Below are 27,148 nucleotides of genomic sequence, written 5' to 3'. Positions count from 1 at the left end.
ATCCAAAGGAGGAGCTGGGGAGAAAAGCGGGATGGAGGTGGGCGAGAGGTAGCTCGTCTCTTCTGCTGCGAATAATTCTGTACTGGCGTATTTTTCCAGAAAAATTGGGGCTCATCACAATCCAAACTTGCCTTAGACCCTGTGATGAGGTGGCGACTTATCCAGGCTGTACCCAGCCTTCTGCTCGATTGTAGCTGAGATAGGCTCCAGCACCCCCCGCGATCCCAAAGGGAATACGCGGTAGAGAATGGATGGATGGAAGGATGGTTGGTTATCTTCTTATTAACTGTTAAGATTTTCGAACTTGATTGGTTCTTGAGCTGGGTTCGTAAATTGAAAAGTTTGTATAGTGACGCACATTACTCCATAAGAAACAATGTAAATGTGAATAATGGGTCCTAGCCTCCACTGTAGTCCATATTTTAGTAAGGTTTGTACACTATGAAGACAGTATAAAGTGATATACAGCACTGTAAAGCCAAAACAACAACAAGCTGCTGTCCAACATGCGCAAACACACAGAAGTCCTTCTGGTGCCCTCACAAACAATCAGAAATGACTAAAATCCTTAACTTTACTAAACCATAATACTACAATAATAAAGATATAAAAAAGTAAAATCCAAAGGAGGAGCTGGGGAGAAAAGCGGGATGGAGGTGGGCGAGAGGTAGCTCGTCTCTTCTGCTGCGAATAATTCTGTACTGGCGTATTTTTCCAGAAAAATTGGGGCTCATCACAATCCAAACTTGCCTTAGACCCTGTGATGAGGTGGCGACTTATCCAGGCTGTACCCAGCCTTCTGCTCGATTGTAGCTGAGATAGGCTCCAGCACCCCCCGCGATCCCAAAGGGAATACGCGGTAGAGAATGGATGGATGGAAGGATGGTTGGTTATCTTCTTATTAACTGTTAAGATTTTCGAACTTGATTGGTTCTTGAGCTGGGTTCGTAAATTGAAAAGTTTGTATAGTCACGCACATTTCTCCATAAGAAACAATGTAAATGTGAATAATGGGTCCTAGCCTCCACTGTAGTCCATATTTTAGTAAGGTTTGTACACTATGAAGACAGTATAAAGTGATATACAGCACTGTAAAGACAAAACAACAACAAGCTGCTGTCCAACATGCGCAAACACACAGAAGTCCTTCTGGTGCCCTCACAAACAATCAGAAATGACTAAAATTCTTAACTTTACTAAACCATAATACTACAATAATAAAGATATAAAAAAGTAAAATCCAAAGGAGGAGCTGGGGAGAAAAGCGGGATGGAGGTGTAGCTCGTCTCTTCTGCTGCGAATAATTCTGTACTGGCGTATTTTTCCAGAAAAATTGGGGCTCATCACAATCCAAACTTGCCTTAGACCCTGTGATGAGGTGGCGACTTATCCAGGCTGTACCCAGCCTTCTGCTCGATTGTAGCTGAGATAGGCTCCAGCACCCCCCGCGATCCCAAAGGGAATACGCGGTAGAAAATGGATGGTTGGTTATCTTCTTATTAACTGTTAAGAACTCTAATGAACATGATATAGTTTTAATTATCCTTTCTAACACACTGGCTCACTTCTTTTTACCCTTTGGTGATCGTTGAATTTGAGCACTGATGACATTTGTTTTGAAGTCCAAAGTTGTGTAAATCCTCATCCTCACCTATGGTCATGAGCTTTGGGTAATGACCGAAAGGATAAGATCACGGGTACAAGCGGCCGAAATGAGTTTCCTCCGCCGGGTGGCGGGTCTCTCCCTTAGAGATAGGGTGAGAAGCTCTGCCATCCGGGAGGAACTCAACGTAAAGCCGCTGCTCCTCCACATCGAGAGGAGCCAGATGAGGTGGTTCGGGCATCTGGTCAGGATGCCACCCGAACGCCTCCCTAGGGATGTGTTTAGGGCACGTCCAGCTGGTAGGAGGCCACGGGGAAGACCCAGGACACGTTGGAAAGACTATGTCTCCCGGCTGGCCTGGGAACGCCTCGGGATCCCCCGGGAAGAGCTAGACGAAGTGGCTGGAGATAGGGAAGTCTGGGCTTCCCTGCTTAGGCTGCTGCCCCCGCGACCCGACCTCGGATAAGCGGAAGATGATGGATGGATGGATGGATGGAAGTTGTGTAAATATGTTCCTCAATGTTGTTACGTGTCTTAGACACAAAATGCCAAAGTATATTTGAATGCTCCCCAATGAAGATGTTTTGTGTGGCCTGGCAGGGATAAATCTCGCTTGCCGGCCACTCCCATCCTGTCCGCCATGCTTCGAACTCTGCGCTACCACCTGGGCACTCTGGCCAAAGGCTCCTTCATCATCACGCTGGTCAAGATCCCTCGCATCATCCTGATGTACATTCACAGTAAACTGAAAGGAAAAGTGAGCAGTCCAATCCCTAGCTTTCCAAGAAACAATAAGTGTGGGTGAAGACGATGTTTTCCTGCCCTCAGGAGAACGCGTGTGCTCGCTGCCTGATCAAATGCTGCGTGTGCTGCTTGTGGTGTCTGGAGAAGTGTCTGGCCTACTTGAACCAAGTAAGTGCACTGCGCTCCCTGACCTAAGAAAGGCAGCTTTCAGGACCGCTCCGTGTTCCATTAGAACGCCTACACGGCCACGGCCATCAACAGCACCAACTTCTGCACCTCGGCACGCGACGCCTTCACCATCCTGGTGGAGAATGCTCTGCGAGTGGCGGCCATCAACACCGTGGGCGACTTTGTTCTCTTTTTGGCCAAGGTACCCCCCCCCCGCCCCCCCCAGCTATGCTTTGTGCTGCTTTGGGACACCAACATGGCCTCTTGTGACAGGTGCTGATCGTGGCCTGTTCGGCCTTTGCCGGCGTGCTGGCGCTCAACTACCAGAGGGAGTACACGGTGTGGGTGCTTCCTCTCCTCATCATCTGCCTCTTCGCCTACATGGTGGCCCACTGCTTCCTCTCCGTCTTCGAAAACGTGGTGGACGTCCTCTTCCTGTGCTTCGCCGTCGACTCCAAGTACAACAATGGCAGTCCTGGACGGGAATACTTCATGGACAAGTCTTTAATGGTACCTCTTCTTACATTTTCCATATGAGATGTGCCCTTTATGGTGACGGGGAAGCTGACTTTACACACACAAACTCGGGGTGTTCAAACTTTTTCAACTGAGGGCCGCGCACTAAAAAATCCAAGCATGATAGCGTGTCTTAATGAAATTAAACAATGGATGTCCGCTAACTTTTTGCAACTTAATGCCAAAAAAACGGAAATGCTGATTATCGGTCCTGCTAGACACCGACCTCTATTTAATAATACAACTTTAACATTTGACAACCAAATAATAAAACAAGGTGACTCTGTAAAAAATCTGGGTATTATCTTCGACCCAACTCTCTCCTTTGAGTCACACATTAAAAGCGTTACTAAAACGGCCTTCTTTCATCTCCGTAATATCGCTAAAATTCGCTCCATTTTGTCCACTAAAGACGCCGAGATCATTATCCATGCGTTTGTTACGTCTCGTCTCGATTACTGTAACGTATTATTTTCGGGTCTCCCAATGTCTAGCATTAAAAGATTACAGTTGGTACAAAATGCGGCTGCTAGACTTTTGACAAGAACAAGAAAGTTTGATCACATTACGCCTGTACTGGCTCACCTGCACTGGCTTCCTGTGCACTTAAGATGTGACTTTAAGGTTTTACTACTTACGTATAAAATACTACACGGTCTAGCTCCAGCCTATCTTGCCGATTGTATTGTACCGTATGTCCCGGCAAGAAATCTGCGTTCAAAAGACTCCGGCTTATTAGTGATTCCTAGAGCTCAAAAAAAGTCTGCGGGCTATAGAGTGTTTTCCGTTCGGGCTCCAGTACTCTGGAATGCCCTCCCGGTAACAGTTCGAGATGCTACCTCAGTAGAAGCATTTAAGTCTCATCTTAAAACTCATCTGTATACTCTAGCCTTTAAATAGACCTCCTTTTTAGACCAGTTGATCTGCCGCTTCTTTTCTTTCTCCTATGTCCCCCCCTCCCTTGTGGAGGGGGTCCGGTCCGATGACCATGGATGAAGTACTGGCTGTCCAGAGTCGAGACCCAGGATGGACCGCTCGTCGGGACCCAGGATGGACCGCTCGCCTGTATCGGTTGGGGACATCTCTACGCTGCTGATCCGCTTGAGATGGTTTCCTGTGGACGGGACTCTCACTGCTGTCTTGGAGCCACTATGGATTGAACTTTCACAGTATCATGTTAGACCCGCTCGACATCCATTGCTTTCGGTCCCCTAGAGGGGGGGGTTGCCCACATCTGAGGTCCTCTCCAAGGTTTCTCATAGTCAGCATTGTCGCTGGCGTCCCACTGAATGTGAATTCTCCCTGCCCACTGGGTGTGAGTTTTCCTTGCCCTTTTGTGGGTTCTTCCGAGGATGTTGTAGTCGTAATGATTTGTGCAGTCCTTTGAGACATTTGTGATTTGGGGCTATATAAATAAACATTGATTGATTGATTGATGATATTTTTCCAGTTGAAAAGCAATACAATACAGTTGTGACAACCCTTGGAGAATTTATGATTTCTTGACCATTCTTTAGAGCAGGGGTCGGGAACCCTTTTGGCTGAAAGCCAAGAAGCCCTTGGGATGGTTTCCTGCTGGCTCCGCTGTGAACGGGACTCTCGCTGCTGTGTTTGGACTGGACTCTCGCGACTGTGTTGTATCCATTGTGGATTGAACTTTCACAGTATCATGTTAGACCTGCTCGACATCCATTGCTTTCCTCCTCTCTAAGGTTCTCATAGTCATCATTGTCACCGACGTCCCACTGGGTCATTATCAATGTCCCACTGGGTGTGAGTTTTCCTTGCCCTTATGTGGGCCTACCGAGGATGTCGTGGTGGTTTGTGCAGCCCTTTGAGACACTAGTGATTTAGGGCTATATAAGTAAACATTGATTGATTGATTGATTGATTTCCATAAGAGCCGTAAAATATTTTTTCAACCCTGAACACAACTAAACGTGTGTATTTTTAAGTAAGACTAACATTTTTAGAGTATAATAGGTCTCTTATTCTTTGTAATAACATTGTTATTCTGAAGCTAACTGTGGAGGGGGCGTGGCCTGCGGGCCTGCAGCGAAGTGGGGTGTTGCTAGGACCGCCCTTGAAATCAGCGACAGGTGCGTAGATGGCCCACCTGGGCCTTGTTACCCTATCACCTGTCGCTACGTTATAAGCAGCAGCCAGGAGGAGAGACGGGGTTGGTGCTGGAGCCAGAGCGCGAGCCAGAACAAAAGAGAAAAATACAATTGCTGGAAAGCAACTGAGGGACTCATTGAAAAATGAAACAATAATGTAACCCTGAAACAGGGTCTCATGTCGGTGCTTGGTGGTCTGAAGAACCCCCAGGAGGGCAAGCCCCACACTAACCAATAATAAATAAATCACTTCTTACCATCAACGCAACTTCTTGTACAGGTGCGGTAGAAAACAGATGGATGGATTAAAAATGCACGATGATGTTTTACATTTTGAACATCATTTTTAACATTGATCACAAGTGGAATTATTCATTATTTATCGTGTTAAGCAGAGTCAGCTCAGATTGATCTGAGAGCCAGATGCAGACATCAAAAGAGCCACATCTGGCTCCAGAGCTATAGGTTCCCTACCCCTGCTTTAGAGAATATAAATAATAACACAAAAGCCTTTTTTCCACTTTTGGTTAATTGTTGGGTGAAGCTATTTATTAGCAAACAACTGTGTTTTCTCTTCTTAAATCAAAATGACAAAATAAAGTACCCAAATGACCCTGATTAAATGTTGACATACCGTATTTCCTTGAATTGCCGCCCGGGCGCTAATTATTTTAAAACCTCTTCTTACTCCGGCACTTACCAAAGGCATGCGGTAAATTTAGGTCCTCGATTATAAATTTGAGTGTGATGTAAGGATACCATCATGAAAAGCACATTTAATAAAAAAAAGGTTATTATGGTCTTACCTTTACTTATAAATGAAGTCCATGCGCAGCTCCTTCTGATCAAAAGCATGGATAACTTTATAGAAGTCTTCCTTATCTTTCTTCAGTTTTAAAAGTCTCTGTCTCGATGGTGATCTTCTTTTATTACCTCCTGCTTGATTGAAAGTCCAGTTTAGAAAACGGTTTTATTTTAGATATGTAATCCTCCATGTTAAAAGTGCAAGCGAGAGGAAAAAATAAAGGATCGCTGCTCACTCTTGCTGCTTGTTGTCCCTTCTTCTGCAGCCCAGTAGTCGCAAGAAGGATCACTAGCTAGTTGCAAGAAGGATCACTAGCGCCCTCTACCACCAGGAGGCGGGAGTCATTTAATGACTCATATTTGACACACGCAGCTATGGTATATTAATAAAACATAGCTGCTTACTGTTCTTTTTAGCATATTCAATAGCTTGGACCTTAAATCCTACTGAATAGCTCTTAATCTTCTTCCCTTTATGCGATTTCAAATGATTGAAATCAGCCTCCTTCATTTTGAAAATGATGACAGGTGAAGTGTCACTCGTGACGTGACGAGTTTGACCCGGTGGAAATTCTAGGCATATGCTAATTATTTGGCGAAATTAGTTTGACCCGACGGAAATTCTAGACATGCGCTAATGAAAATAATATTTTGCAAAACGAGTTTGACCCGGCAGTAATTCTAGGCAGGTGCAGACTATATACCCGGCGGCAATTCAAGGAAATACGGTACCCCAGTTGTTAATATTGCCCCTTTAAAATTAATGAGAGCTTGAAGTCTTTTGTGGTCGTTGTGGATGAGGTTCTTTATTTTTTCAGTCCAACCTCGATTTTCGAAGTTGATTGGTTCTTGAACTGGGTTTGTAAATTGAAAAGTTTGTATATTGAAGGACATTTCTCCATAAGAAACAATGTAAATGTGAATAATGGGTCCTAGCTGCCACTGTAGTCCATATTTTAGCGAAGGTTTGTAGTACTGTAAAGACAAAACAACAACAAGCTGCTGTCCAACACGCACAAACACATAGACGTCATTTTGGTGCCCTCACAAACAATCAGACATGACCAATAACCTTAGCTTTACTAAACATAATACTACAATAATAAAGATGTAAAAAAGTAAAATCCAAAGGAGGAGCTAGGGAAAAATGAGGGATGGTAGCTGGTCTCCTCTGCTGTGAATAAGTCTGTGCTGGCGTATTTTTCCAGAAATATCTGGTCTCATCACAATTAAAACTTACCTTAGTACGAAGCCTGCTTTGTCAGTTCTTCCATATTTGTGAGCGCCATTATTGTACTCCTTGCAAATAGTCTTTTTCCCATGGCAAAGCTGCCCATTCTTAGCCTCCAGTTCCAGTGAGTTCATGCATCAACTGCACCTTTCAGAGCTCAATGATATTGAGGTCAGGAGATTGAGATGGCCACTCCAGAACCTTCACTTAGTTCTGCTGTAGCCAACCACAGGTGGTCTCAGCCTTGTTGTCATGTCCAATGATATTGAGGTCAGGAGATTGAGATGGCCACTCCAGAACCTTCACTTAGTTCTGCTGTAGCCAACCACAGGTGGTCTCAGCCTCGTTGTCATGTCCAATGATATTGAGGTCAGGAGATTGAGATGGCCATTCCAGAACCTTCACTTAGTTCTGCTGTAGCCAACCACAGGTGGTCTCAGCCTTGTTGTCATGTCCAATGATATTGAGGTCAGGAGATTGAGATGGCCACTCCAGAACCTTCACTTAGTTCTGCTGTAGCCAACCACAGGTGGTCTCAGCCTCGTTGTCATGTCCAATGATATTGAGGTCAGGAGATTGAGATGGCCACTCCAGAACCTTCACTTAGTTCTGCTGTAGCCAACCACAGGTGGACTCAGCCTCATTGTCATGTCCAATGATATTGAGGTCAGGAGATTGAGATGGCCACTCCAGAACCTTCACTTAGTTCTGCTGTAGCCAACCACAGGTGGTCTCAGCCTTGTTGTCATGTCCAATGATATTGAGGTCAGGAGATTGAGATGGCCACTCCAGAACCTTCACTTAGTTCTGCTGTAGCCAACCACAGGTGGTCTCAGCCTTGTTGTCATGTCCAATGATATTGAGGTCAGGAGATTGAGATGGCCACTCCAGAACCTTCACTTAGTTCTGCTGTAGCCAACCACAGGTGGTCTCAGCCTCGTTGTCATGTCCAATGATATTGAGGTCAGGAAATTGAGATGGCCACTCCAGAACCTTCACTTAGTTCTGCTGTAGCCAACCACAGGTGGACTCAGCCTCATTGTCATGTCCAAAAACCTCTCATGTGCAAATGTTCCTCCAGTATTTTGCCTTACCATCAATTTGGGCCAAGTTTCCTGTGCCTTCGTAGCGCCCACATGCCCAAACATCAGTGGTCCACCTGTGTGTTTCCCGGTAGGAATGGTCTTCCTTCCCTCATCGGCCTAGTTGACTTCACTCCAAAATGTAGCGTTTATGTTTGTGGCCTAAAAGTCCAGTTTTGGTTCCATGGCTCCAAATGACTTTGAAGTTTGAGGCTGGTATGCAGGATACTTTGTCACATTTCTTCTGGCGACACGACCATGCAGCCCATTTTTCTTCAAGTGCCTCCTTATTGTGTATCTGAAGTACAAAGTCCTGTACTTAAGCTGAAGTTATTTGTAGATTTTTCTTTGCTTCTGGAAATATTTCCCTGGCAGTTGTTGCTGAAATCTTTGCTGGTCTACTTGACCCTGGTTTGGTTTCAACACAATCGCTCATTTTCCACTTCTTAATCAGCATTTGAACACTGCTGATTGTCCTTCTCAACTCTTTTTTTACACCTCTTTCCTCTTTTATGCAGTTCAATGACATTTTTCTCACAGATCCTTTGACAATTATTTAGCTTTCCCCATAACTCACAATCCAAAAACAGTGGATGTAAGATTCAATGGTCTGTCAAAAGCCCAGAAACTCACTGACCTTTAATACACACTAATTACAAACAAACAGGTGACAGGTGAGGATGGGAAGCTGGATTCAAACCTCTTTGTGTCAAGCTGTTATCAGGTCAAAGTCCCTGGGGTCTGTCAACTTTTGATCAGGGTCATTTGGGTACTTTCTTTTGTCACTTAGATTTAAGAAGCGTAAACACAGTTGTTCCACCCAACAATTAACTTTGAGTGGAAGAAAGGCTTTTGTGTTACCATTCATATTCTCTGAAGAATGGCCAAGAAATCTTAAGTTAACTTATGAGCACAACTCTATGTAGATTAGTTTTTTCCTTCGTTGTAGCTTGTGCAGCCTTTTGAGACACTCGTGATTTAGGGCTATATAAGTAAACATTAATTGATTGATTGATTTTTTTTTTTTTTTACCTTCAGCGCTTAAACCTTTTAGAGCAGGGGTGTCCAACATTTTTTTCACGGAGGATCGGTCACTGAAAAATGATAGAATAGGGTGGACATTTTGATATGTTTCCAGTCTCAGTCATACAAATATTACAATTAAGTCATATATATTTTTTTCATGGCTTGAATCTCCAGATTAACTTTATATCTGTCAATATAAAGTGATTTTTTCTTTTATGTTTCATGCCCTTTTTAACGATGTGTCAACCTGTAATCAGGTCAAAGTCCCTGGGGTCTGTCAACTTTTGATCAGGGTCATTTGGGTACTTTCTTTTGTCACTTAGATTTAAGAAGCGTAAACACAGTTGTTCCACCCAACAATTAACTTTGAGTGGAAGAAAGGCTTTTGTGTTACCATTCATATTCTCTGAAGAATGGCCAAGAAATCTTAAGTTAACTTATGAGCACAACTAGTTTTTTCCTTCGTTGTAGCTTGTGCAGCCCTTTGAGACACTTGTGATTTAGGGCTATATAAGTAAACATTAATTGATTGATTGATTTTTTTTTTTTTTTACCTTCAGCGCTTAAACCTTTTAGAGCAGGGGTGTCCAACATTTTTTTCACGGAGGATCACTCACTGAAAAATGATAGAATATGGTGGACATTTTGATATGTTTCCAGTCTCAGTCATACAAATATTACAATTTAAGTCATGTATTTTTTTCATGGCTTGAATCTCCAGATTAACTTTATATCCGTCAATATAGAGTGATTTTTTTATGTTTCATGCCCTTATTAACGAATAAAACCCTGTTTTTTTATGGCAAAAACAAAAAATATGCAACGTTTTCCCCAAATATTTGTTGAAAGTGTAATATTCATATATTAGGTGAAGTAATTGGAGCGTTGAAAGGGAACTGCACTTGTTTTGCAATGTTGCTTATTATTAGCAATACTTGTGAGAGGCAAGAAGACAGAAGTTTAGTTTTTTTTTTTTGCATTGTAATTTGTAATAATCAACACTTTCTAGCAGGCCAGCTAATGGGAGCAATGCATCCTGCCTGTAAATCACTTTAAAATACATTCAAAAACGGTCAACAATACTTCATTAACACGATTGTTACTGTAAGGGTGAACACTGAGGAAATATTTGTATTTGATGTTATTCAGCTAGCCAGACAGCATAATAAGAATCATGATGATTATTCTAGTTCCTCGGTGCTTTTGTTCCACCTTGACGCGGACATTTTTTTCCACTTTATTTTGAGTAAGCACGCCGTTTGTTTCCACATAGCCGGGTTGCAAGTTCCACTTTTATAGCGTCAAGAGACGCCGACCTCATTCTCTCCACTTCCGTCTGCTCCAACGTTTCACCCTCTCATCGTGCTTCCTTCTAGAAGCATCCTCGCTATATTCAGCTTCAAGATGAGATGAAGTTGTGTCCAAGAATAGTCTTGGCTGTTGTCTATTGGCAAGTCTGCCATGATTAGAAAAGCACTTGCCTTTGTTTGCGGAAGTAGTTGCCAGAAGTCAGAAATCGGTCAATGATTAAAATGAACAAAATATGATAAATATTCCATCTTGTTATGAACATGTTTTTGATATTAATTTTTTGGGTGTTTTTGTTTTATGCCCTTTATGTCATTTTTTTTGAAAACACAAAATATGAAATATTTTCCCCCAAAATATGTCAAAGTGGACTATTAGCCTTCAATTACAAAACTTCATAACAACGTTGATTTTGATTCATTATGCATGGCAGGTTTGTTACTAGAGTCAAATTTGCAACGTTTTCTCGTTACATTTCACCTGTTTGCTTTTTTTATTTCACTTTTTCCATGGGGTTTTTAAAATGCGTTAAAGATGTATTTCAATTTTTTTGTGTGTTTTATGCTATTTTTGCCGAAGAAAACCACAAAATTTGCAATATATTCCCCCAAACAATATCAAAGTGAAATATTTGAGGTGAAGTAATTGGACACTTAAGTACGTCAATCATTTATAAGATCGACTTTGAGTCATTATAAAAATTCAAATCATTATTAAAAAAAACCCAAATGACTCAAAGAGTTTGGGAATTCAAAAAGGGCCCACTCATAAACGTGTTAAAATAAGACTTATATAATCAATCAATCAATCAATCAATGTTTACTTATATAGCCCTAAATCACTAGTGTCTCAAAGGGCTGCACAAACCACCACGACATCCTCGGTAGGCCCACATAAGGGCAAGGAAAACTCACACCCAGTGGGACATTGGTGACAATAATGACCCAGTGGGACGTCAGTGATAATGATGACTATGAGAACCTTAGAGAGGAGGAAAGCAATGGATGTCGAGCGGGTCTAACATGATACTGTGAAAGTTCAATCCACAATGGATCCAACACAGTCGCGAGAGTCCAGTCCAAAGAGGATCCAAGACACAGCAGCGAGAGTCCCGTTCACAGCGGAGCCAGCAGGAAACCATCCCAAGCGTAGGCGGACCAGCAGCGCAGAGATGTCCCCAGCCGATACACAGGCGAGCAGTACATGGCCACCGGATCGGACCGGACCCCCTCCACACGGGAGAGTGGGACATAGAAGAAAAAGAAAAGAAACGGCAGATCAACTGGTCTAAAAAGGGAGTCTATTTAAAGGCTAGAGTATACAAATGAGTTTTAAGGTGAGACTTAAATGCTTCTACTGAGGTGGCATCGCGAACTGTTACCGGGAGGGTATTCCAGAGTACTGGAGCCCGAACGGAAAATGCTCTATAGCCCGCAGACTTTTTTTGGGCTTTGGGAATCACTAATAAGCCGGAGTCCTTTGAACGCAGATTTCTTGCCGGGACATATGGTACAATACAATCGGCAAGATAAGATGGAGCTAGACCGTGTAGTATTTTATACGTAAGTAGTAAAACCTTAAAGTCACATCTTAAGTGCACAGGAAGCCAGTGCAGGTGAGCCAGTACAGGCGTAATGTGATCAAACTTTCTTGTTCTTGTCAAAAGTCTAGCAGCCGCATTTTGTACCAACTGTAATCTTTTAATGCTAGACATGGGGAGACCCGAAAATAATACGTTACAGTAGTCGAGGCGAGACGTAACAAACGCATGGATAATGATCTCAGCGTCTTTAGTGGACAGAATGGAGCGAATTTTAGCGATGTTACGGAGATGAAAGAAGGCCGTTTTAGTAACGCTTTTAATGTGTGCCTCAAAGGAGAGAGTTGGGTCGAAGATAATACCCAGATTCTTTACCGTGTCGCCTTGTTTAATTGTTTGGTTGTCAAATGTTAGAGTTGTATTATTAAATAGAGTTCGGTGTCTAGCAGGACCGATAATCAGCATTTCCGTTTTTTTGGCGTTGAGTTGCAAAAAGTTAGCGGACATCCATTGTTTAATTTCATTAAGACACGCCTCCAGCTGACTACAATCCGGCGTGTTGGTCAGCTTTAGGGGCATGTAGAGTTGGGTGTCATCAGCATAACAGTGAAAGCTAATACCGTATTTGCGTATGATGTCACCTAGCGGCAGCATGTAGATGCTGAAGAGTGCAGGGCCAAGGACAGAACCCTGGGGAACTCCACACGTTACCTTAACGTAGTCCGAGGTCACATTGTTATGGGAGACACACTGCATCCTATCAGTAAGATAAGAGTTAAACCAAGACAGGGCTAAGTCTGACATACCAATTCGTGTTTTATAAATATATATATATATATATATATATATATATATATATATATATATAAATCATTGTTTTACTCTCAATGCTGTAATCTGTAGCTCAGTCTTCAAATGATTAGTTTTTATGTTTTTTATATGGCAAACCCAGTAAATATGCAATATTTTTCCCAGAAAATATTTCAGAGTGGACTTTTTAATGTGAAGTAATTGGAGCCTTCAATGACAAAAATTCATAACAACATTGATTTTGATTCATTATTATTTTTGAGCAATGACAATACATGGCAGGTTTGCTACTAGAGTCCAATTTTCAACTTTTTCTCGTTACATTTCACCTGTTTGCTTTTTTATTTTCCTTTTTCATGGGGTTTTTTTGTGATAGTCTTTTCAAATGTGTTCAATATGTATTTACATTTTTTGTTGTGTTTTATGCTACTTTTGCCAAAGAAAAACACAAAATATGCAATATTTTCCCACAAACAATTTTAAAGTAAAATATTTGAGGTGAAGTAATTGGACACAGAAGTATGTCAATAATTGCTAATATTGACTTTGAGTCATTATAAGAATTAAAATTATTATTAAAAAACATAAAATTACTCAAATGTCGCGGGAATCCAAAAGGGCCCACTCATAAACGTGTAAAATAAGTCTTAGATAAATATTTGTTTTACTTTTAATGCTTGAATCTTTATATCAGGGGTCAGCAACCTTTTTGAAAGCAAGAGCTACTTCTTGGCTACTGATTAATGCCAAGGGCTACCAGTTTGATACACACTTCAATAAATTGCCAGAAATAGCCAATTTGCTCAATTTACCTTTAACTCTATGTTAATATTCATAATTAATGATGTTTATCTTTGTGGAAACACTGATCATCTTAATGATTTCTCACAATAAATATATATTTTTGATGACATGTTTTAAATATTTTAAAATCCAATCTTCACTTTGTTAGAATATATAACAAATTGGACCAAGCCATATTTCTAACAAAGACAAATCGTTATTTCTTCTAGATTTTCCAGAATAAAAATGTTAAAAGAAATGCAAAATACTTTAAAATAAGATTTAAATGTGATTCTACAGATTTTCTAGATTTGCCAGAATGATTTTTTTGAATTTTAATCATAATAAGTTTGAAGAAATATTTCACAAATATTCTTCGCTGAAAGAACTGAAGCTAAAATGAAAAATTGAATTCAAATGTATTTATTATTCTTTACAATAAAAAAAAAATACTTGAACATTGATTGAAATTGTCAGGAAAGAAGAGGAAGGAACTTAAAAGGTAAAAAGGTATAGGTGTTTAAAAATCCTAAAATCATTTTTAAGGTTGTATTTTTTTCTCTAAAATTGTCTTTCTGAAAGTTATAAGAAGCAAAGTAAAAAAAAATAAATGAATTTATTTAAACAAGTGAAGACCAAGTCTTTCAAATATTTTCTTGGATTTTCAAATTCTATTTGAGTTTTGTCTCTCTTAGAATTATCGGACAAAGTGAGAGCAGCTTGCTAGTAAATAAATACAATTTAAAAAATAGAGGCAGCTCACTGGTAAGTGCTGCTATTTGAGCTATTTTTAGAACAGGCCAGCGGGCGACTCATCTGGTCCTTACGGGCGACCTGGTCTTGGTGACCCCTGGTCTAGATCAACCTTCAAATGATTACTTTTATGTTTTTTTGATAAGGCAAACGCAGTAAATATGCAATATTTTCCCCAGTAAATGTTTCAAAGTGGACTATTTGAAAAGGTCAATAACATTGATTTTGATGTATTCTTTTTTTTAACAATGACATAAAACCCCAGCCTGCATGTGTCAAACATTCAAACATGATCTTGTTCAATTGATCTGACGTAGTGTTGCTTTATTTGTCTCGTCAGGAGTTTGTTGAAGAGAGCAGGAAGAGCGCTCGCCACAAGGCGGAGGACGGCAGCGGGCGGGAGATGAAGCCTATGGTGCGTTCAAAGATGTCCGTGCGTCACAGTGTTGCTGAGTAAATCTACCTTTGCTCCCCCGCAGGCTCAGTGAAGCGGCCGCTAGAGGGCGCTCCCAGTCCAACACGTGGTGTAAGGCCAGTCCGAGGAACACAGCTGTCGGCTATAAGCATTTAGCTAACTATTCACTCACCTGGGCTAGCATGACTGCTAATTGCTGCTCACCTGCCACAGACAAACATCAACGCCACTCATCTCATTTCTCCTGTTTGGCTTCAATTTCATTTGTAATTCTAAGAAATACTGACTTTTTTATCTTATATATCTTTTTGGAAACCACTAATTGTAACAAAGTCTTGTTGTTGGACTTTTAATGTGCATGACGGAGAGCAGCGTTGCAGGGGAACTTTGTCTACTGTTCACAATCATTAGGAGAGACAAGCAATGCAGCTAATCTTAGCAATCAATTCTACATCTAAATCTCTTTCAAAATGCATTCAATAACCGTCAACAATACCTCATTTTTGTTGTGTAACATCCACAACTGTCAACTATACTTCATGTATATTGTGTAACATGTATAACTGTCAACTATACTTCATTTATGTTGTGTAACATGTATAACTGTCAACTATACTTCATGTATATTGTGTAACATCTACAACTGTCAACAATACCTCATTTTTGTTGTGTAACATCCACAACTGTCAACTATACTTCATTTATGTTGTGTAACATCCACAACTGTCAACTATACTTCATTTATGTTGTGTAACATCTACAACTGTCAACTATACTTCATTTATATTGTGTAACATCCACAACTGTCAACTATACTTCATTTATGTTGTGTAACATGTATAACTGTCAACTATACTTCATTTATGTTGTGTAACATCCACAACTGTCAACTATACTTCATTTATGTTGTGTAACATCCACAACTGTCAACTATACTTCATTTATGTTGTGTAACATCTACAACTGTCAACTATACTTCATTTATATTGTGTAACATCCACAACTGTCAACTATACTTCATTTATGTTGTGTAACATGTATAACTGTCAACTATACTTCATTTATGTTGTGTAACATCCACAACTGTCAACTATACTTCATTTATGTTGTGTAACATCTACAACCGTCAACTATACTTCATTTATGTTGTGTAACATCCACAACTGTCAACTATACTTCATTTATGTTGTGTAACATCTACAACTGTCAACTATACTTCATTTATATTGTGTAACATCCACAATTGTCAACTATACTTCATTTATGTTGTGTAACATGTATAACTGTCAACTATACTTCATTTATGTTGTGTAACATCCACAACTGTCAACTATACTTCATTTATGTTGTGTAACATCTACAACTGTCAACTATACTTCATTTATGTTGTGTAACATCCACAACTGTCAACTATACTTCATTTATATTGTGTAACATGTATAACTGTCAACTATACTTCATTTATGTTGTGTAACATCTACAACTGTCAACTATACTTCATTTATGTTGTGTAACATGTACAACTGTGAACTATACTTCATTTATGTTGTGTAACATCTACAACTGTCAACTATACTTCATTTATATTGTGTAACATGTATAACTGTCAACTATACTTCATTTATGTTGTGTAACATGTATAACTGTCAACTATACTTCATTTATGTTGTGTAACATCTACAACTGTCAACTATACTTCATTTATATTGTGTAACATGTATAACTGTCAACTATACTTCATTTATGTTGTGTAACATGTATAACTGTCAACTATACTTCATTTATGTTGTGTAACATCTACAACTGTCAACTATACTTCATGTATGTTGTGTAACATGTGTACTAACAAACTGTAGCAACATTGTTATTGCAAGAGCCAACACGGGGGAACTCTTTCTGCTAGCTGTGAGAGCTAACTACGGAAAGAGATAAGCTATCTTCTAGGTGAGCACAAAACGCACACAATGAGATAGAACACTAATATGTAGTGAGTGAAAAACATGAACAATCATATTACAGTATCTTTGGTCCATGCTTTTTCCCGTTTTATTTGGGTAAGCACTCCATTTATGTTGAAATAGCTTCCTTTCAATTTCCGCAATTACAACGCCAGTGACTTTCACCTCACTCTCTCGGCTTCCGTCTGCTCCGACGTCTCACTCTTCCTTCGTGCTGGCTTCTAGAAGCAGTAGTTCCTCTTCTGTATATTCAGCTTAAAAAAGATAAGCTTGTGCATCCATGGACAGTTGTACAATTGGTCCGCATTTTTTCCCGTTTTATTTGGGTAAGCACTCCATTTATGTTGAAATAGCTTCCTTTCAATTTCCGCAATTACAACGCCAGTGACTTTCACCTCACTCTCTCGGCTTCCGTCTGCTCCGACGTCTCACTCTTCCTTCAAGCTGGCTTCTAGAAGCAGTAGTTCATCTTCTGTATATCCAGCTTCTAAAAGATAAGCTTGTGTATCCATGGACAGTTGTGTGTCTGGTCAATGTTTTTTTTTCCTGTTTTATTTGGGTAAGCACTCCATTTATGTTGAAATAGCTTCATTTCAATTTCCACAATTACAAAGCCAGTGACTTTCACCTCACTCTCTCGGCTTCCGTCTGCTCCAAAGTCTCACTCTTCCTTCAAGCTGGTTTCTAGAAGGAGTAGTTCGTCTTCTGTATATTCAGCTTCTAAAAGATAAGCTTGTGTATCCATGGACAGTTGTGCGTTTGGTCAGTGTTTTTTTTTTCCTGTTTTATTTGGGTAAGCACTCCATTTATGTTGAAATAGCTTTGTTTCAATTTCCACAATTACAACACCAAAGTGACTTTCACCTCACTCTCTCGGCTTCCGTCTGCTCCGACGTCTCACTCTTCCTTCAAGCTGGCTTCTAGAAGCAATAGTTCATCTTCTGTGTATTCAGCTTCAAAAAGATAAGCTTGTCCATCCATGGACAGTTGTGCAATTTGTCCGTGTTTATTCCCGTTTTATTTGGGTACGCACTCCATTTATGTTGAAATAGCTTCCTTTCAATTTCCACAATTACAGTTCCAGTGACTTTCACCTCACTTTCTCGGCTTCCGTCTGCTCCGACGTCTCACTCTTCCTTCCTGCTGGCTTCTAGAAGCAGTAGTTCCTCTTCTGTATATTCAGCTTCAAAAAGATAATCTTGTGTATCCATGGACAGTTGTGTGTCTGGTCAATGTTTTTTTTCCTGTTTTATTTGGGTAAGCACTCCATTTATGTTGAAATAGCTTCATTTCAATTTCCACAATTACAACGCCAGTGACTTTCACCTCACTCTCTCGGCTTCCGTCTGCTCCAAAGTCTCACTCTTCCTTCAAGCTGGTTTCTAGAAAGAGTAGTTCGTCTTCTGTATATTCAGCTTCTAAAAGATAAGCTTGTGTATCCATGGACAGTTGTGTGTCTGGTCAATGTTTTTTTTCCTGTTTTATTTGGGTAAGCACTCCATTTATGTTGAAATAGCTTCCTTTCAATTTCCGCAATTACAAAGCCAGTGACTTTCACCTCACTCTCTCGGCTTCCGTCTGCTCCGACGTCTCACTCTTCCTTCGTGCTGGCTTCTAGAAGCAATAGTTCATCTTCTGTATATCCAGCTTCTAAAAGATAAGCTTGTGTATCCATGGACAGTTGTGCGTTTGGTCAGTGTTTTTTTTCCTGTTTTATTTGGGTAAGCACTCCATTTATGTTGAAATAGCTTCCTTTCAATTTCCGCAATTACAAAGCCAGTGACTTTCACCTCACTCTCTCGGCTTCCGTCTTCTCCGACGTCTCACTCTTCCTTCAAGCTGGCTTCTAGAAGCAGTAGTTCATCTTCTGTATATCCAGCTTCTAAAAGATAAGCTTGTGTATCCATGGACAGTTGTGTGTCTGGTCAATGTTTTTTTTCCTGTTTTATTTGGGTAAGCACTCCATTTATGTTGAAATAGCTTCCTTTCAATTTCCGCAATTACAAAGCCAGTGACTTTCACCTCACTCTCTCGGCTTCCGTCTGCTCCGACGTCTCACTCTTCCTTCAAGCTGGCTTCTAGAAGCAGTAGTTCCTCTTCTGTATATTCAGCTTAAAAAAGATAAGCTTGTGCATCCATGGACAGTTGTACAATTGGTCCGCATTTTTTCCCGTTTTATTTGGGTAAGCACTCCATTTATGTTGAAATAGCTTCCTTTCAATTTCCGCAATTACAAAGCCAGTGACTTTCACCTCACTCTCTCGGCTTCCGTCTTCTCCGACGTCTCACTCTTCCTTCAAGCTGGCTTCTAGAAGCAGTAGTTCCTCTTCTGTATATTCAGCTTAAAAAAGATAAGCTTGTGTATCCATGGACAGTTGTGTGTCTGGTCAATGTTTTTTTTCCTGTTTTATTTGGGTAAGCACTCCATTTATGTTGAAATAGCTTCCTTTCAATTTCCGCAATTACAACGCCAGTGACTTTCACCTCACTCTCTCGGCTTCCGTCTTCTCCGACGTCTCACTCTTCCTTCAAGCTGGCTTCTAGAAGCAGTAGTTCCTCTTCTGTATATTCAGCTTAAAAAAGATAGGCTTGTGCATCCATGGACAGTTGTGCAATTGGTCCGCATTTTTTCCCGTTTTATTTGGGTAAGCACTCCATTTATGTTAAAATTGTTTTGTTTTAATTTCCACAATTACGAAGCCAAAGTGACTTTCACCTCACTCTCTCGGCTTCCGTCTGCTCCGACGTCTCACTCTTCCTTCGTGCTGGCTTCTAGAAGCAGTAGTTCCTCTTCTGTATATTCAGCTTAAAAAAGATAAGCTTGTCCATCCATGGACAGTTGTGCAATTTGTCCGTGTTTTATCCCGTTTTATTTGGGTAAGCGCTCCATTTATGTTAAAAATGTTTTGTTTTAATTTCCACAATTACGAGGCCAAAGTGACTTTCACCTCACTCTCTCGGCTTCCGTCTGCTCCGACGTCTCACTCTTCCTTCGTGCTGGCTTCTAAAAGCAGTAGTTCATCCTCTGTGTATTCAGCTTCAAAAAGATAAGCTTGTCCATCCATGGACAGTTGTGCAATTTGTCCGTGTTTTTTCCCGTTTTATTTGGGTAAGCGCTCCATTTATGTTAAAAATTTTTTGTTTTAATTTCCACAATTACGAGGCCAAAGTGACTTTCACCTCACTCTCTCGGCTTCCGTCTGCTCCGACGTCTCACTCTTCCTTCGTGCTGGCTTCTAAAAGCAGTAGTTCATCCTCTGTGTATTCAGCTTCAAAAAGATAAGCTTGTCCATCCATGGACAGTTGCGCAATTTGTCCGTGTTTTTTCCCGTTTTATTTGGGTAAGCGCTCCATTTATGTTGAAATTTTTTTGTTTTAATTTCCACAATTACGAGGCCAAAGTGACTTTCACCTCACTCTCTCGGCTTCCGTCTGCTCCGACGTCTCACTCTTCCTTCGTGCTGGCTTCTAAAAGCAGTAGTTCATCTTCTGTGTATTCAGCTTCAAAAAGATAAGCTTGTCCATCCATGGACAGTTGTGCAATTTGTCCGTGTTTTTTCCCGTTTTATTTGGGTAAGCACTCCATTTATGTTGAAATAGCTTCCTTTCAATTTCCACAATTACAAAGCCAGTGACTTTCACCTCACTCTCTCGGCTTCCGTCTTCTCCGACGTCTCACTCTTCCTTCAAGCTGGCTTCTAGAAGCAGTAGTTCATCTTCTGTATATCCAGCTTCTAAAAGATAAGCTTGTGTATCCATGGACAGTTGTGTGTCTGGTCAATGTTTTTTTTCCTGTTTTATTTGGGTAAGCACTCCATTTATGTTGAAATAGCTTCATTTCAATTTCCACAATTACAGTTCCAGTGACTTTCACCTCACTCTCTCGGCTTCCGTCTGCTCCGACGTCTCGCTCTTCCTTCGTGCTGGCTTCTAGAAGCAGTAGTTCCTCTTCTGTATATTCAGCTTAAAAAAGATAGGCTTGTGCATTCATGGACAGTTGTACAATTGGTCCGCATTTTTTCCCGTTTTATTTGGGTAAGCACTCCATTTATGTTGAAATAGCTTCCTTTCAATTTCCACAATTACAGTTCCAGTGACTTTCACCTCACTTTCTCGGCTTCCGTCTGCTCCGACGTCTCACTCTTCCTTCCTGCTGGCTTCTAGAAGCAGTAGTTCCTCTTCTGTATATTCAGCTTCAAAAAGATAAGCTTGTCCATCCATGGACAGTTGTGCAATTTGTCCGTGTTTTTTCCCGTTTTATTTGGGTAAGCACTCCATTTATGTTAAAATTGTTTTGTTTTAATTTCCACAATTACGAGGCCAAAGTGACTTTCACCTCACTCTCTCGGCTTCCGTCTGCTCCGACGTCTCACTCTTCCTTAGTGCTGGCTTCTAGAAGCAGTAGTTCATCCTCTGTATATTCAGCTACAAAAAGATAAGTTTGTGAATCCTTATTTGTCCAAAAATGGTAGTCTTCGTTGTCCGTTACCAAGTCTGTCATGATTGCAACACACTTGCATTTTTTTTTTCCGGAAGAAGAAGCCGAAAGTGCACTGCTATGGAAACAGTTAATATTGTTAAGAACGTGTCTGTTACTACATGATATTTACATGCAGTGTGTTTATTGTTCAGAACATGTCTGTTACTACATGATATATATACAGTATACTTGCAAAAAAGAGGTGTGTTCTTGTCTCATAATGATTGTGAACAATAGGCAACATTGTAAAAAAAAAAGGTTCAAAAACTATTGTTGACTTGGATACTTATTGTCTGAAGCTGAAAATCACCATAGGGCCCCTTCTAGTATTAACCAGGGAGGAAACATGCTTTAACATCCATCCATCCATCCATTTTCTACCGTGTTTGCTTGTATTTCCAGGACGCTTGGCAGTAAACTTTTGTCCAGAATTGTTTTGCTATTTCCAATAAAAGCCACAAACGCCAGGTGGTGTGTGATGTGTACCAGAGGTCTACAGCAGGCCAACACACCACAATGTCGGGAGGAAGTGGGCAGAAATGTGCAAACCCAACCTCAATGCTAACGTTAGCATGCTTCAACTTCCACGTCATACGACTATCAAACGTCTGCATGTAAAATTAGCAAAAAAAAGGAAAACAGGAAGTTAGCGTGCTCATGTTAGCATGCTAACAATTAGCATGTGTCCAGTACCAAATGATATGATAATGAGGTGTTCGGCTGTAAAATTGGCTAAAAAAAGGTTACCACGCTAATTTGAGCTAACAGTTAGCACGTGTCAGATACCAAATTATGAGTTTGAGGTGTTTGGCTGCAAGATTGACAAAAAAAAAAGTTAGCATGCTAACAGTTAGCATGTGTCAAGTACCAAATGATATGATTATGAGGTGTTCGGCTGTAAAATTGGCTAAAAAATAAGTTAGCATGCTAACAGTTAGCATGTGTCAAGTACCAAATGATATGATTATGAGGTGTTCGGCTGTAAAATTTGCTAAAAAATAAGTTAGCATGCTAACAGTTAGCATGTGTCAAGTACCAAATGATATGATTATGAGGTGTTCGGCTGTAAAATTGGCTAAAAAATAAGTCAGCATGCTAACAGTTAGCATGTGTCCAGTACCAAATGATATGATAATGAGGTGTTCGGCTGTAAAATTGGCTAAAAAAAGGTTAGCACGCTAATTTGAGCATGTTAGTGTTTGCGTGCTAACAGTTAGCACCTGTCAGGTACCAAATTGAGTTTGAGGTGTTTGGCTGCAAGATTGGCAAAAAAAAAGTTAGCATACTAACAGCTAGCATGTGTCAAGTACCAAATGATATGATTATGAGGTGTTCGGCTGTAAAATTGGCTAAAAAATAAGTTAGCATGCTAGCAGTTAGCATGTGTCAAGTTCCAAGTTATATAAATCTGTTTGGCTGCAAAATTGGCTTAAAAAGGTTAGCACGCTAATTCGAGTATGTTAATGTTTGCGTGCTAACAGTTAGCACCTGTCAGGTACCAAATTATGAGTTTGATGTGTTTGGCAGCAAGATTGGCAAAAAAAAGTTAGCATGCTAACAGTTCGCATGTGGCATGTACCAAATGATATGATTATGAGGTGTTCGGCTGTAAAATTGGCTTTAAAAAAAAAGTTAGCATGCTAACAGTTAGCATGTGTCAAGTACCAAATGATATGATTATGAGGTGTTCGGCTGTAAAATTGGCTTTAAAAAAAAAGTTAGCAAGCTAACAGTTAGCATGTGTCAAGTTCCAAATTATATAAATCTGTTTGGCTGCAAAATTGGCTTAAAAAGGTTAGCACGCTAATTCGAGCATGTTAATGTTTGCGTGCTAACAGTTAGCACCTGTCAGGTACCAAATTATGAGTTTGAGGTGTTTGGCAGCAAGATTGGCAAAAAAAAGTTAGCATGCTAACAGTTAGCATGTGTCAAGTACCAAATGATATTATTATGAGGTGATCGGCTGTAAAATTGGCTTTAAAAAAAAAGTTAGCATGCTAACAGTTAGCATGTGTCAAGTACCAAATGATATGATTATGAGGTGTTCGGCTATAAAATTGGCTAAAAAAAAAAGTTAGCATGCTAGCAGTTAGCATGTGTCAAGTTCCAAGTTATATAAATCTGTTTGGCTGCAAAATTGGCTTTAAAAGGTTAGCACGCTAATTCGAGCATGTTAATGTTTGCGTGCTAACAGTTAGCACCTGTCAGGTACCAAATTATGAGTTTGAGGTGTTTGGCAGCAAGATTGGCAAAAAAAAGTTAGCATGCTAACAGTTAGCATGTGTCGAGTACCAAATGATATGATTATGAGGTGTTCGGCTGTAAAATTGGCTTTAAAAAAAAAGTTAGCATGCTAACAGTTAGCATGTGTCAAGTTCCAAGTTATATAAATCTGTTTGGCAGCAAAATTGGCAAAAAAAAGTTAGCATGCTAACAGTTCGCATGTGTCACGTACCAAATGATATGATTATGAGGTGATCGGCTGTAAAATTGGCTTAAAAAAAAAGTTAACATGCTAACAGTTAGCATGTGTCAAGTACCAAATGATATGATTATGAGGTGTTCGGCTGTAAAATTGGCTAAAAAAAAAAAGTTAGCATGCTAGCAGTTAGCATGTGTCAAGTTCCAAGTTATATAAATCTGTTTGGCTGCAAAATTGGCTTAAAAAGGTTAGCACGCTAATTCGAGCATGTTAATGTTTGCGTGCTAACAGTTAGCACCTGTCAGGTACCAAATTATGAGTTTGAGGTGTTTGGCAGCAACATTGGCAAAAAAAAGTTAGCATGCTAACAGTTAGCATGTGTCAAGTACCAAATGATATGATTATGAGGTGTGGCCATACCACACCTGAGATTGTAGACTTTGTTACTGGTACATCTGTGGCCATACCGCACCTGAGATTGTAGACTTTGTTACTGGTACATTTGTGGCCATACCACACCTCAGATTGTAGACTTTGTTACTGGTACATTTGTGGCCATACCACACCTGAGATTGTAGACTTTGTTACTGGTACATTTGTGGCCATACCACACCTGAGAATGTAGACTTTGTTACTGGTACATTTGTGGCCATACCACACCTGAGATTGTAGACTTTGTTACTGGTACATTTGTGGCCATACCACACCTGAGATTGTAGACTTTGTTACTGGTACATTTGTGGCCATACCACACCTGAGATTGTAGACTTTTTTACTGGTAAATTTGTGGCCATACCACACCTGAGATTGTAGACTTTGTTACTGGTACATTTGTGGCCATACCACACCTGAGATTGTAGACTTTGTTACTGGTACATTTGTGGCCATACCACACCTGAGATTGTAGACTTTGTTACTGGTACATTTGTGGCCATACCACACCTGAGATTGTAGACTTTGTTACTGGTACATTTGTGGCCATACCACACCTGAGATTGTAGACTTTGTTACTGGTACATTTGTGGCCATACCACACCTGAGATTGTAGACTTTGTTACTGGTACATTTGTGGCCATACCACACCTGAGATTGTAGACTTTGTTACTGGTACATTTGTGGCCATACCACACCTGAGATTGTAGACTTTGTTACTGGTACATTTGTGGCCATACCACACCTGAGATTGTAGACTTTGTTACTGGTACATCTGTGGCCATACCACACCTGAGATTGTAGACTTTGTTACTGGTACATTTGTGGCCATACCACACCTGAGATTGTAGACTTTGTTACTGGTACATTTGTGGCCATACCACACCTGAGATTGTAGACTTTGTTACTGGTACATTTGTGGCCATACCACACCTGAGATTGTAGACTTTGTTACTGGTACATTTGTGGCCATACCACACCTGGGATTGTAGACTTTGTTACTGGTACATTTGTGGCCATACCACACCTGAGATTGTAGACTTTGTTACTGGTACATTTGTGGCCATACCACACCTGAGATTGTAGACTTTGTTACTGGTACATTTGTGGCCATACCACACCTGAGATTGTAGACTTTGTTACTGGTACATTTGTGGCCATACCACACCTGAGATTGTAGACTTTTTTACTGGTACATTTGTGGCCATACCACACCTGAGATTGTAGACTTTGTTACTGGTACATTTGTGGCCATACCACACCTGAGATTGTAGACTTTGTTACTGGTACATTTGTGGCCATACCACACCTGAGATTGTAGACTTTGTTACTGGTACATTTGTGGCCATACCACACCTGAGATTGTAGACTTTGTTACTGGTACATTTGTGGCTATACCACACCTGAGATTGTAGACTTTGTTACTGGTACATTTGTGGCCATTCCACACCTGAGATTGTAGACTTTGTTACTGGTACATTTGTGGCCATACCACACCTGAGATTGTAGACTTTTTTACTGGTACATTTGTGGCCATACCACACCTGAGATTGTAGACTTTGTTACTGGTACATTTGTGGCCATACCACACCTGAGATTGTAGACTTTGTTACTGGTACATTTGTGGCCATACCACACCTGAGATTGTAGACTTTGTTACTGGTACATTTGTGGCCATACCACACCTGAGATTGTAGACTTTGTTACTGGTACATTTGTGGCCATACCACACCTGAGATTGTAGACTTTGTTACTGGTACATTTGTGGCCATTCCACACCTGAGATTGTAGACTTTGTTACTGGTACATTTGTGGCCATACCACACCTGAGATTGTAGACTTTTTTACTGGTACATTTGTGGCCATACCACACCTGAGATTGTAGACTTTGTTACTGGTACATTTGTGGCCATACCACACCTGAGATTGTAGACTTTGTTACTGGTACATTTGTGGCCAACTATTGTGTGTCCTAAGTCATGAACTACCAACTCTTGTGTGTCCTAAGTCATGAATTACCAACTCTTGTGTGTCCTAAGTCATGAAACACCAACTCTTGTGTGTCCTAAGTCATGAACAACCAACTCTTGTGTGTCCTAAGTCATGAACTACCAACTCTTGTGTGTCCTAAGTCATGAAACACCAACTCTTGTGTGTCCTAAGTCATGAACTACCAACTCTTGTGTGTCCTAAGTCATGAACTACCAACTCTTGTGTGTCCTAAGACATGAAACACCAACTCTTGTGTGTCCTAAGTCATGAACTACCAACTCTTGTGTGTCCTAAGTCATGAACTACCAACTCTTGTGTGTCCTAAGACATGAAACACCAACTCTTGTGTGTCCTAAGTCATGAACTACCAACTCTTGTGTGTCCTAAGTCATGAAATACCAACTCTTGTGTGTCCTAAGACATGAAACACCAACTCTTGTGTGTCCTAAGTCATGAACTACCAACTCTTGTGTGTCCTAAGTCATGAAATACCAACTCTTGTGTGTCCTAAGACATGAAACACCAACTCTTGTGTGTCCTAAGTCATGAACTACCAACTCTTGTGTGTCCTAAGTCATGAAATACCAACTCTTGTGTGTCCTAAGACATGAAACACCAACTCTTGTGTGTCCTAAGTCATGAACTACCAACTCTTGTGTGTCCTAAGTCATGAACTACCAACTCTTGTGTGTCCTAAGTCATGAAACCAACTCTTGTGTGTCCTAAGTCATGAACTACCAACTCTTGTGTGTCCTAAGTCATGAACTACCAACTCTTGTGTGTCCTAAGTCATGAACTACCAACTCATGTGTGTCCTAAGTCATGAACTACCAACTCTTGTGTGTCCTAAGTCATGAACTACCAACTCTTGTGTGTCCTAAGTCATGAACTACCAACTCTTGTGTGTCCTAAGTCATGAAACACCAACTCTTGTGTGTCCTAAGACATGAAACACTAACTCATG

At 40.5% G+C, this 27,148-nt stretch overlaps 1 protein-coding gene across 2 annotated transcripts in view; it reads left to right on the top strand.

The window, feature by feature from the left end:
* The window catches only part of LOC133542951 (choline transporter-like protein 1), a 52,859-nt gene extending 31,054 nt beyond the window's left edge, over positions 1 to 21,805 (top strand). For both annotated transcript variants that reach the window (XM_061887288.1, XM_061887366.1), the window contains exons 11-16: positions 2,204 to 2,360; positions 2,432 to 2,515; positions 2,580 to 2,717; positions 2,789 to 3,025; positions 14,826 to 14,900; positions 14,965 to 21,805. In XM_061887288.1, coding sequence (XP_061743272.1) covers positions 2,204 to 2,360; positions 2,432 to 2,515; positions 2,580 to 2,717; positions 2,789 to 3,025; positions 14,826 to 14,900; positions 14,965 to 14,973 — 700 coding nt within the window. In that variant the 3' untranslated portion in view covers positions 14,974 to 21,805. The remainder of the gene's footprint in view (positions 1 to 2,203; positions 2,361 to 2,431; positions 2,516 to 2,579; positions 2,718 to 2,788; positions 3,026 to 14,825; positions 14,901 to 14,964) is intronic.
* Positions 21,806 to 27,148: the final 5,343 nt, after the last annotated feature.

This window comes from Nerophis ophidion, linkage group LG01 (assembly GCF_033978795.1).
Source record: "Nerophis ophidion isolate RoL-2023_Sa linkage group LG01, RoL_Noph_v1.0, whole genome shotgun sequence".
Taxonomy (NCBI): domain Eukaryota; kingdom Metazoa; phylum Chordata; class Actinopteri; order Syngnathiformes; family Syngnathidae; genus Nerophis; species Nerophis ophidion.
Note: the sequence above shows the minus strand (reverse complement) of the source record. Positions and strands in the feature narration are given on the sequence as shown.